Below are 12,392 nucleotides of genomic sequence, written 5' to 3'. Positions count from 1 at the left end.
TCTGTCTATAAGAAGTCGCCTCATCAGATCCATGTCTTCACTGTTAGGTAAAATAGTTGAAAACTTTTTCTAGTTTTCAGAGCTGGGACAACTCACCTTCTGTCTCTACTATTCTTAGATTAGGTATTTTCATGATATTTTCGATTTCTTGCATGTATTTTGTAAGGAATTTTTTCGATTTACTATTTCCTTTGACTGATACATCAAATTTCCTGTATGTAGGGGAATTCCCCTCTAACTAATTGATTAGATAATAAAGACGACAAGAAGCCAATTGCTGGGCAAAAAGGAGGAGGTGAAGTTTCTGGGTCTGAGATAGAAAGAGGGGACATGGGAGGAAGAAACAGCCCTCTTATGGTTAGGCTGGGAGTGAGAGGCAGCCTTAGACCAGGTGGTAGCTTCTGTATTGGAAGATTTCCATCATAAAATAGTTGATGAGTTTAGAGTGATTGATTCTGTGCCAAGCAGTTGTGTCATTTGTTAATTTTAAATTAAGATTTTGTGTTGTTTTCCATTCAAGATGACTTAGGTGGCCTGACAAAATGAACAAAAACTGGAAGGAATTTGGCCAGGCTTTGGAAAGGGAAGATGGAGCAAGGAGCTCCAGGGGAGAAGTTACCACAGTAGTGTACAGGCTGGCAAGAGTGCACCCTTAGAGTTCCTGGGGGACCAAGAGATCAATCCTCTTGGAACACTAGAGAGGCAGAACCAGCATTTGTGGGAGAGATGTGGCCTAGGAGAAACGTGCAGTCTTGGTTTCTGACTATGCACCAGGTTATGAACAGACATAAACCAATGATGTAGGCACTTACCCAGTTTACCACTGATTGGTTTGTTTTTTAAAACTACATGATATACATGGATATGTGGATTAGTAATTATGATGAATTTGTGAAGAGAACCGTCTTCAAATTGGAGGTCTCTCTCTCTCTCTCTCTCTCTCTCTCTCTCTCTCTCTCTCTCTCTCTCTCTCTCTTTAAGCAGCAAGTTCCGGGAATCTGAGAATATCTCCGTATGTCTCAGCAAGTAGGGGAAATGAGTGCAGAAAAGGAATCTAATCTATATGGTTACAGATCAGCAGATCAGAAGAAAGGGGTGGAATTTAGGCCATAAAACTTGTCTATAGTATTTGTTCAATCATATACCTACAACACCAAGGACATAGAGCTGGTCATCTAGTACAGAGAGTTAGAACCTTGTCTTTGTTTCTATTTTCCTGGGTGAAAAGACACCCTAGCCAAGTTCAGTCTTATTAAAGAATACATTTATTAGAGGGTGGCTTCAAGTTTCAGAGGTTCAGTCTCTTGCATGGCAGCATGCTTGCAGTCATCGTGTTAGAAGAGTTGATATTCTACAACTTGAATTGAAGGCAGCCAGGAAGAGACACTCTTTCCACGTGCAGGCAGGAGAGCACTGGGTAGAGCTTGAACACAGGTCCACAGAGCCTACCCCTACATGATGTCCTTCCTACAACAAGCCATGGGTGCTCCTCAAAACCCCTAATAGTTTCCCTTTCCATGGGCCAGCAAACTGAAACCACCACAAACCTCCGTAGCATGCTGCATGTATACTTGGTCAAAAGTGACGTCTTTAAGGATTAGAATCTTTAAATATTGATTCTGAATATGATAGGTCCAACCCACTTCTTCAAGGTGTCGGCATAGGAGGTGCTACCACCACTATGAAAAATCAATGGACCCCACGACTCCAGTCCCTTCTTTGGAGCCTGGCAAACCCAGGCCAACCAGTAGTCACTGACAGACAGTGGGACCAGAGGCTGCACAGGAGAGTATCACAGACCTTCCAGGCTGCACTAAACCTCCCCTAGACTCCACCAGCTTCACCTCACACTGGAAACCTTCAGACAGAGAATTCTGAGTCAGAAACTGTCACTAACTAACAAAACAAAATAGAGAAACAAAAGAATTTTTCTGTTTCTCATGTGCACACAAGAGACAGAATCTTATCTTTGTGAATTGCATTTTAAAATAAGGACAAGGAAAACCATTCTGAGCCCAAAGTCCCTGATGAGTGGTCTGTGTTCACTGCTGATTACTGAATGTGAGGCCCTGGGAATCCAGGGCTGGACTCTACTCAGAGGTGCAGTGGCAGGACAGAGCTGGTTTTCATGGGTGCAGAGAAGTAATATTTGTATGTCTTACTGCTGTAGCATGCTCTGGAGTGGACATGGACAGAAGAAAGTCCTCATAGCAGATATAAGACATGAAAGACTCCATTTGAAGTTACGGAGTTTGACAAAATATGGAGGTTTCATATTTACATTTTCTTTGGCTAATATTTCACCACAGTCCATTTAGTTTTCCCTAGAGCATGTGCATAGAACGTGTTTTGTTTCTATATTGTCATGTGTCCTGGCATAAATGTGTAATTAAATATCACACACACATAATTATGTTTCTAGATATAAGCTTAGCATTTGCCACTTTCTGGCCTACCCATGGCAAATTTTTAATGTGGTTCAAGGAATGTATTCTTGAATTTTTAACATTTAAATCTACTACAATATGTACATGACTGTCTCTTTGACTACTTCCTAGCATTAGATTAACAATTTTTATAAAATATTTATCTTTAATTATGTGCATATGTGTTTGTGGGAGCAGTGTAGTGCTCATGGAGGCCACATTTATACTGAGTTTTCTGTATGTACATGTGGTTATGAGGTGCACATTGTGGGTATCATGACTTTAACCTGAACCCCTCCAAGAGCAATATTTCCTCTTGACCACTGAGCTATTTCTGCAGCACCTGGAGTAACAATGATGACATTCCACCAAATTTTTCTGTGGCTCTGTTCTCTATGGACTGCACATCACATTAATCAGGGTGAATCTGGAGGACACATTTTCAGTCATAACCAGGAACCGTCTTATTAAGTGAAACACAAAGAAATGATCTTAGGAAAGGTAAAATTAGGGCAGGCTGATCGCAGCATAGACAGTGTAGAATAAGAGTATTCAGTTAGATGGGAAGGATAATTTCAATAATAATATGTATGTTTGTTAGCTATAGCTAATAACAGCATATTACTTTTTCATATATGGAGAGAGATCTTATGAGTTAGCATTCTTAATGATCATTAAATTGAGGACATGTGTTTGAAAACTTCATGTTAGGGAAGATGCATACACTTATCTTTAAACATCAATTAGACACAGTAAATGGCTGAAAGGTGACTAAAACTACAGTCAGGATAGAAATAATCTATTCCACAGTCTCCCTGGTTTTCCTTACCTACTTACTCAGTTGTCCACTTTGAGGGATTTTTTTGTGTGGGGTAAATATCGACTCAATAATTTCTTTTTGTTTGACCCTATTAGATTATAAAATCATTTAACAAATTCTTCCACTGTGTGAGCAAAAAAATATAGTAGAATGACACTGAAGAGTCGCTCTAAAGAATCTCTGTGGCTGGAAGGAAAACTCCCAAATCTAACATTGAAACACATGCTGATAGACACAGATCAGAATTTCCTAGATGCTAGAAGAGATCCTGGGAAGTCCCTCTGAGTCCTCAGCGCCCCCTGCTGGTCGTGAGCATTCCTGCAGAGAAGTATTTGTGCAGGCTCACACTGGACTTCCCTCACTATGTCTCTTACACAGTAATACCTGGCTGTGTCTTCAGTTTTCAGACTGTTTGTTTTCAAGAAAACTTGGCTCTTGGAGGTGTCTCTGCCGTTGCTGATCCGGGATTTGAGATCTGAATTACANNCTGTGCTTCCATTACTCCATATGACTCCCATCCACTCCAGACCCTTTCCTGGTAGGCAGCGAATCCAGTGTACACAATAGTCAGTTAATGAGAACCCAGAAACAGTGCATGTGATGGACAGGCTCTGTGAGGGCTGCACCAGGCCAGGTTATGACTTTCAGATGCACCTGGGGCAGGACACCTGGGGACAAGCAACATCACCATTAGTCAAACATCTCCTACCTGACATGTCTTAGTCACTCTTCTGAAAGCCTGAAACAGCTTGGACATGTCCCCAGGCAGAGGAGCAGCACCAAGACAGCCATGTTCTGATGGAGGCCCTATGAGAAGTAGACAGAGCTTCACAGCTAGGCCTGGGCTTTCAGCCTGAGCCTGAGGGCTGCTATGTATTCAGGGTGGTTCCTGAGAGGATAAAAGGAAGCACAGGGCAATCTTTCCATTTTTTTTCTGCATGCATATGATTACATTTGTGCTTCTTAGAAGAAATGGAAGTGAAATCTCAGAACGTTTTGCCTGGTACTGCAAGTTATTTAATCCCAAATAAACAGGAAAAAATAATACATTATCTTCAAGGCAATTGTTTATCATAGCAAATTTCAGTAAAGGATTGCAGATGGAAATGGGGCTCTGTATTTTTTTTATGAGAAATCCTACTTAAGGAACTACTTAAATTTTTTCTCTCCCTTCCTTCCTCCTTCCTTCCTTACTTACTTTTTCCTTTCTCTCTCTCTCTTAATTTCTTTTAGATTTCTATATTTCATTCTTCCCCTCAGAACAGCAGTGGCTGCAACTCTTACCCCAACTGTTTGAGTGTAAATATGTAATAGCAAAAAAGATTTAAGAGCTGGACTGTAGGTGATTATTGTGTTATCAATAAGTGAACAGGAAGCCTTAGGCAGCCTCAAGAGAAGTGCAAAGCTCTCTCACAGTCACCTAAAATAACCAGAGGGGACGAGCATGGAGGGCACTTTATAAATCAGAAGCAGGGACCAGAGAAGCCAAGGACCATTTATCCAGTGGGGGAAAAAAACCTGGCCTCAGGAACAGTGTATTGATGAATTGGTAATCCTTGATTGGGTAGTATAGGTTGGGAATACTCGTCAGCAAGTTCTATGGATCATGAACACAGTTAATAAGAGCATATTATATTATTCATTATAATGTTTAGTTAATTCCATATCTTCCAAAACAGTAACCACATGTTCATTTACAATGCACCTATATTTGAAAATATCACATTACATCATATTAACAGGATGAATACAATTAATTAGAGGATGCCCTAATCATCTTGCAAGAGTTTGCATCCCATCAAAGCTCTGGGGACACTTTCTACACTAATCATAAAATGAGAGCCTGATTAGGCCATGGTGGTTTCTTTTCACAGATGAAGTAAAGTCCAGCTATGCAGGGCCTAGTAATGGCACACTGGACTCTGACTCATTATATTGTTTCTATGAAGAGAATTTGAAGACTGTGATAACTGTATCCTGAATGACTATCTTAAAGATTGTCACTCAGGCCAGCACAGGAGAAGGCTGGGGCCAAGTAGTGGAAGTGGGTGGGTAGATGAGCAGGGGCGAGGGGGGTGGTATAGGGAACTTTCGCAATAGCATTTCAAAAGTAAATAAAGAAAATAATAATAATAAAAAGAAAAGATTGTCACTCAGGGAACTTCGCTGAGCAGTGAGACTAGAGCAGAGCAAGAAGCAGAGGCTGGGGGTCTTTGGGTCACCTGTGCATCAAGGACTCCTACCTCAACTTGAAGTACCTCACTGATGAAACAAAAATGCTTTCATTCAATTCTGTGACCTTCCTGTGTTAGCCAGTCTTCCATTCCCCAATATCCTCCACTCTTTCCTTCACTTACCTCCAAGGACACATATTTTTCTTAAAGAAAGCATACATTTTATATAGTTTTCTTTTTTGGAAGATCCTATAAATAGGTAACATAAAATGATCATTGAAAATGAGCACAATAGTCTATTGATGAATATGAAGTAACCAGGACAGCAGTCAGATAAAAGCCCCAAGTCTGGAACTTCATCAAAAGGCCTACATAGAAGAGATTCAGGGGAATCAGAGGCCTTACTGGGAGTTGCTACTGGTGTGATGAAATACTATGACAAATTAACTTGGGGTGAAAGTGTTTATTTGGCCAATACTTCTGTATTGCTATTCATAGAAAAAGAAATCAAGGGAGGAACTTATGCATGGTAGGAAACCACAGTCTGATGCATAAGGATAAGCATAGAGAGTGGAGATGGTGTTCCAAACATGTGTGCTCTTTACTGAAACCACAGAAAAGATGTGAGATTAATGTGGGCTGGACTACAAGGTTACATCCCAGTGGTCCTGACCACTGTATTTCGGAATGGTTGCACAAAGTTTTAAATATCTGGATGACAACATATTTGACCTAGTGTTTTCAAGACTATGTAAAACACTCTGTACTTCTTAGAAGAAATGGAAGTGAAATCTCAGAAAGTTTTGCCTGGTACTGCAAGTTTTTAAATCCCAAATAAACAGGAAAAAAAATAATACATTATCTTCAAGGCAATTGTATATCATAGCAAATTGCAGTAAACGATTGCAGATGGAAATGGGGCTCGTTTTTTTGTTTGTTTGTTTGTTTTTTGTTTTTTGCTTTTTATGAGAAATTCTACTTAAGGAATAATTTGGCAGGAGGTGATCTCAGAGTGTAGTCACTTCAGGAACCTCTGTCCTTATTAGATACATGTTTCTAACCTTTCAAGGCATCCATGGGTGTTCACAGAATACTATGGGACAGTAAAAACATTCTGTATTTTGCTCCTCACAGACCTGAAAGAAAATAAGACAAACTCTTGGCCTACTCACTTAGTTTGAGTATATCATTTTCAAGGCTCTCATGACATGAGACCATGTTGATGCTTCCTATGTATGCTTACAGGAAATTTTAAGATGTGATCCCGATTGGAGTGAGGTGACCACTGGGAAATAACAGTGAATTAAACATTTGTGAAGAACCCACATTCAGGCACTCCTTTTGCCAGTGAAAGAGATTAATGAGGACATAGCAAAAAAAGTGAGATGGGGGCAGTGGTGATGTTCTATATATTCTAGACAGGTCAACCCTATTGCTGCAGCTCCTATGGAAATTCAGGGATTTAATGACACATGACTCCTCTCTTCATTTGCTTTAGTTCTGCTGTCTTCCACCCTGTGCTCCATGGTTCCCAAGTATCCTTTTTCTGCATTGCTATATACATATGCACATCTATTTCACAAATGTACAGAAATTATGAGGACTTTGTTGTTTGGCTCTGAGAAGACATCAATTACCAAAAAAATCTTAGAAATTATTAATCAAGTTGTGTTGGAAATTGAGATGAAATCAGAAAAATTGTCAGTCTCAGGCATCATCAGTCTGTCTGNACCACCGTTTCCAGTTATCCATTCATTCACTAGTGCAGTTGTGGCTGTGAATTTCTTGTGGGTGTTAAAGCCTTATCTCCCTTGCAGAAACAGTGTCCTCACATAGGTGGATGGACCTGATGATGGCAGAGCAGGACAGAGAATATAGAATCACTCTGCAGAAGCAGCCATGATGGTCCCTGCTAGCATCTTCTAGATCCCTGCCAACATGGTGAACCCAGGAAAACAGAGACTATTCCTTTATTTCTCCAGAACTCACAGGAATCTAATGTATCACAGTTCCAGCTATGCCATTATCATAGGCAACACATCTTCAGGACAATCTGACAAATTTAGACCTTTCCTCAGGTTGAATTTTGGTTTGATTGAATGATCATCATCACCTGGCATCCAATATGCTCTTACATTTTTAGACAGTATCTGATGCATTCACGGTGGTATAGCCATAGATGCCCCTATGCTTTTGAAGTGACACCATCCATATATTTCCAGAATGCCTTTGTGAAATATTGTTATATTTAGGCTCAAAGTGTCAGAGCTGATTTCTTTTGATGCAAGAAGAGTAAGCCAAACATCTGTTATGCCATATGTCTCAGACATCAGTGTTAAAGAAAATCCTTACTTAGAAGCTTTGGGGATTTAAGGGGTATTGATGTGTTAAAAGGAAAAATGATTTGTCCTATTAAATAATTGGTGAACTCTACCTAACAAGGCATAACAAGTGCAGAGATAGAAAAAGGAGGCGCTGTCCTTTGAGTGGTTCTGGAGCAGTTCGCAGTAAAGTGAAAGTCACTGAGTGTCACGAGCCACATTGGCCTCATGTCTCAGTTCTGAGGCTTTACACACATTTTGTCACCAGCATCACAGGTGAGTCAGTGATGAATCTGTTCCATATGGTTTGTGTGAGGATGTTGGAGAGATTGAAAGTTCATGGGTCACAGGCCCTGCCTGATTTCTACTTGGATCCCACATCATGTTCTATGAAGGAAATCTTACTGAGTGTCAGCCCTGCGTCTAGGGTTCCACAGTCTCAAGGGTTCTTTGGTTCTTTGGAATGTGATCCTGGTCCTCATAGAGATTCACTTCTGACTTGTGTGATGTTCTGCGTTTTTTCAAGTCAGAGGTTACCTCATATTTAATTCATTTTTAGTGGGGCTGTAGATTTAGTTCTGTGCTTGAAGTTCTTATCACACCACTAGGACCTGTGTTTAATAACTATAACTACAAAAGGGGTAGTTTTGGTAGTCAATCAATAAGCCCACCTATTAGATGTATAGACAGTGTGATGATTGGTGACTCATTGGCCAACCAGTCTAACAAGAGTGTGAGATCCAAGTCCAGTGATGTACTTTTTTAAAAAGTCATTGTGTACACTGATAGAAGAAGATATCTCATCTCAACATGCACACACACACACACACACACACACACAATCAGAGAGATATAATAGTACAGAAAGAGAAAGAGACAGAAATAGAGCAATAAAGAGACAGACAAATGAACACATATAGGACTACAGAAAGACATAGAAAAATAATAAATAAATAAATAAATATATAAGTGCAAAAGTTATTAATAAGGAAAGTAAAAAGTTATATAAATATTTGTACAGGTCAAGGGTTGCTACAACCTATACTTTTTTGATGTTATTCATAAAGTTTATTCATAAAGATCTTACAGAAACATTTACCCCCCGGATTAGTGTCACACACATATACTCTATGTGCACCATATACTTTTTTCCACTTTTTTTAATTATTATTTTCTTTATTTACATTTCAAATGCTATCCCAAAAGTTTCCTATACTCCCCCCCCTCTGCTCCCCTACCCACCCACTCCCACTACTTGGCCCAGGCCTTGCCTTGTGCTGGGTCATATAAAGTTTGCAAGATCAAGGGGCCTCTATTTCCAGTGATGGCCGATTAGGCCATCTTCTGCTACATATGCAGCTAGAGACACAAACTCAGGGGGTACTGGTTAGTTCATATTGNTGTTCCACCTACAGGGTTGCAGCCCCCTTCAGGTCCTTGGGTACTTTCTCTAGCTCCTCCATTGGGGACCCTGTGTTCCATCCAATAGCTGGCTGTGAGNATCCACTTCNGTGTTTGCCAGGCACTGGCATAGCCTCACAAGAGTCCGCAATATCAAGGTACCTTCAGCAGAATCTTGCTGGCATGAGCATTAGTATCTAGGTTTGGTGGCTGATGATGGGATGGACTCCCAAATGGGGTAGTCTCTGGAAAGTCCATTCTTTCATCTTAGCTCTAAATTTTGTCTCTGTACCTATATCCTGTCATGAGTATTTTGTTCCTTATTCTAAGGAGGAATGAAGTATTCACACGATGGTCATCCTTCTTGGTTCTCTTCTGATTTGCATAATGTATCTTGGGTATTCTAAGTTTCTGGGCTAATACCCGCTTATCAGTGAGGTGCACCATATACCTTAAAGAGACTCCTGTAGAGTTACAAACTACGCACAGAGGATTCCAGCCCTCCATTGCAACCAGGACAATTTTTATTGGTTAGAGAATTATTTCATAAATTTAGCACCAATATGTTGTCCCCAACCAGTCCCACTTCCCAGATTTTTTCCTCTACCCACCATCCTCTTCACTTTTCTGAGAAATCACCTTTGTATTGCCCATTCTTGGGGAGTCAAGTCTCTACAGCTTTAGGTTCATTGTCTTCTACTGAGGTCAGACAAGGCAGTTCTTTGCGACATGGGTGCCAGGGGTCTCAGACCAGCCTGCATATGATTTTGGGCTGGTAGCTTTGTCTCTGGGAGTTCCCAGGCATCCATGTTAATTGGCTTGGTTGGTCTCCATTTGGGGTTGTTATCACCTTCAGATCTTTAATTCCTTCCTCTAACTCTTCCATAGCAGTCTTCAAAATTAATCCTCTTGTACATTGTATTTGCATCTGTGTCAGTCAGCTGCTCATAGAGCCTCTCAGAGGTCAGCCATGCTTTGCTCCTGTCTGCAAGCACAATATAGCATCAGTGACCATGTCAGGGTTTGGTGCCTGACAATGAGATAGATCCAAAGTTGGGATGGTCACAGGTCAGCCATTCCTTCAGTCTCTGCTCCATTTTGTCCTTGAATTACTTTTAGACAGGAACAATTTTGGATCGAATATTTTGATGGAGGGTTGAAGGTTGTGTATAATTGTATATGCTGTAACTCTTCTGTGAACCAGAGCTCTGTGTGCTCTCCACGCCCCCTGCTGGCTCTGGGTGCCCCAGAGGAGGTTTGTGTCTGAGCTCACATTAACATTTTCTCACTGTGTCTCTTGCACAGAAATACATGGCCGTGTCCTCAGACTTCAGACTGCTCATTTGCAGGAACAGGGTGTTCTTGGCATTGTCTCTGGAGATGGTGAATCGCCCCTTTACGGTGTCTGGATAGTAGGTGCTACCACCAGTACTAATGGTTGCAACCCACTCCAGCCTCTTCTCCAGAGTCTGGCGAACCCAAGACATATAATAGTCACTGAAAGTGAATCCAGAGGCTGCGCAGGAGAGTTTCAGGGACCCTCCAGGCTTCACCAAGCCTCCACCAGACTCCACCAGCTTCACCTCACACTGAGCACCTGCAAACAGAGAATAATGGTTGGAAAACGGTCACTAACAAAACAACAATTTTTCTGTTTCTCATGTGCATACAACAGATGTCATTTCATCTCAATAAATTACCTTTTAAAATAAGGACAANGAAAATCAAGCTGAGCCTGAAGTTCATGGTGAGGGGTCTGTGTTCAGTGCTGATCACTGAATGTGAGGAACTGGGAATCGAATCCAGGGCTGGCCTCCTCTGTCAGAGCTGCAGGGTCAGGGCCGAGGTGTTTTTCATGGGCACAGAAATGACTTATTTGCATATCTTCCTGCTATACCATGCTCTGGAGTTGGACCTAGGCTGATGCCTCTGATTATACCAGATAAAAGGCATCACAAAACTAGATTTCAGTTACAGCATTTGAAACATATTGTAGTTTCATTTTTATTTTGGTTAAGGATTCACCATACTGTGTTTAGTTTCCCTGTGTGCATGTGCACAGAACATGCTTTGTTTCCATACTGTCATGTTTCCTTAGTGTAAACGTGTAATTAAATAGAACCACACATAAATGTATTTCTAGATATGAGCTCCATCATTCCAAAGTCTGGGCACAATATGACTTTTCAATAATATGAGTTTTGGCGAGGGTCGCACCTATGAGCTGATGGTAGCAGAACTCATTCTCTGTGACAAGAGCACTCGGAATTTTGTGAATTTTACTTATTTGTGATAGAATGTCCTCAGGGTTTAGAGATTCTTTGTATCTGAAGAATTTCAGGTCCCCATCTGCTTAAGACTCATGGTTTGCAATGGAAACATATTTTTATTTGTAGTGAACTTACATGTTTTGCATTCTAAAGTTCTCCTTTTTATTCCCTCTTCCACCATTTTCTTTTTGCCATTTTATACCAGGTAACATGTGACTGTCTTTATATTGTGTTATACTCGTTTTTATTTTCCGTAAATAATTAATCTGTATCACCAGTGCTTTTAGTTACGTTTTAAAATGACCATTTTCTATTTAACCAGGTCTCATGTTTGCTTCCTCTTCATCTGCTTCCTCTCACCACACCTCACTTTTGTTTTCACATCTCCAGTATTCCCTTGTCATTGGTCCTCTTTGTTCCACACTTAAGAGGTGTCTTCTGCCTCGGATTCCCATTCTTGTTCCCAAAGCTATAAATAGAAGCCTGAGCCCCGAAACACATGAATACTCTGCATATGACAGGAACAGGCATTTTTTTTTTGTCTTTTCAAGCCTTTGTCAAGATTGTTTGACATAACATTTTTCAGTTCCATTTAAATTCCTCCAAGGCTCAGAGGACTTCAAGCAAGAGGAAGTCCAGAATTTCGAGGTGAAGCATGGGAAAGAGTACTGTGAAATGATGTCTGTGTACAGGGCATGCTTATCGCATTCATACACTCATAACAGCTATTGTTTGTGTAGGACCTCCATGAGAACAAGCCAATCATAAACTAGTATGGATTTTGTAGATTATTTCCAGGCCTTATCTGTTAGTGAGGTGATGTTAGATATAGATATTCCCTGAATGGGGAGAACTCACATTTTGGAAATGTGGTCATTGTTATGTTTTCTATGCTGCAATCCTTAAGTCTGCAAACACACACACACAAAACACACACACACACACACACACACACACACACACACACACACACACACACA

General features: G+C 40.7%; 1 gene segment (V, D, J or C); it reads right to left on the bottom strand.

Moving 5' to 3' along the window:
* Positions 1 to 10,416: 10,416 nt before the first annotated feature.
* Positions 10,417 to 10,934, bottom strand: LOC110314665. The segment is given in 2 exon segments: positions 10,417 to 10,739; positions 10,843 to 10,934. Coding segments are annotated over 2 exon segments (369 nt in total).
* Positions 10,935 to 12,392: the final 1,458 nt, after the last annotated feature.

The sequence above is a fragment of the Mus pahari genome, unplaced genomic scaffold, assembly GCF_900095145.1.
Source record: "Mus pahari unplaced genomic scaffold, PAHARI_EIJ_v1.1 scaffold_10783_1, whole genome shotgun sequence".
NCBI lineage: Eukaryota > Metazoa > Chordata > Mammalia > Rodentia > Muridae > Mus > Mus pahari.
This window is presented reverse-complemented; position numbering and strand designations above follow the sequence as displayed.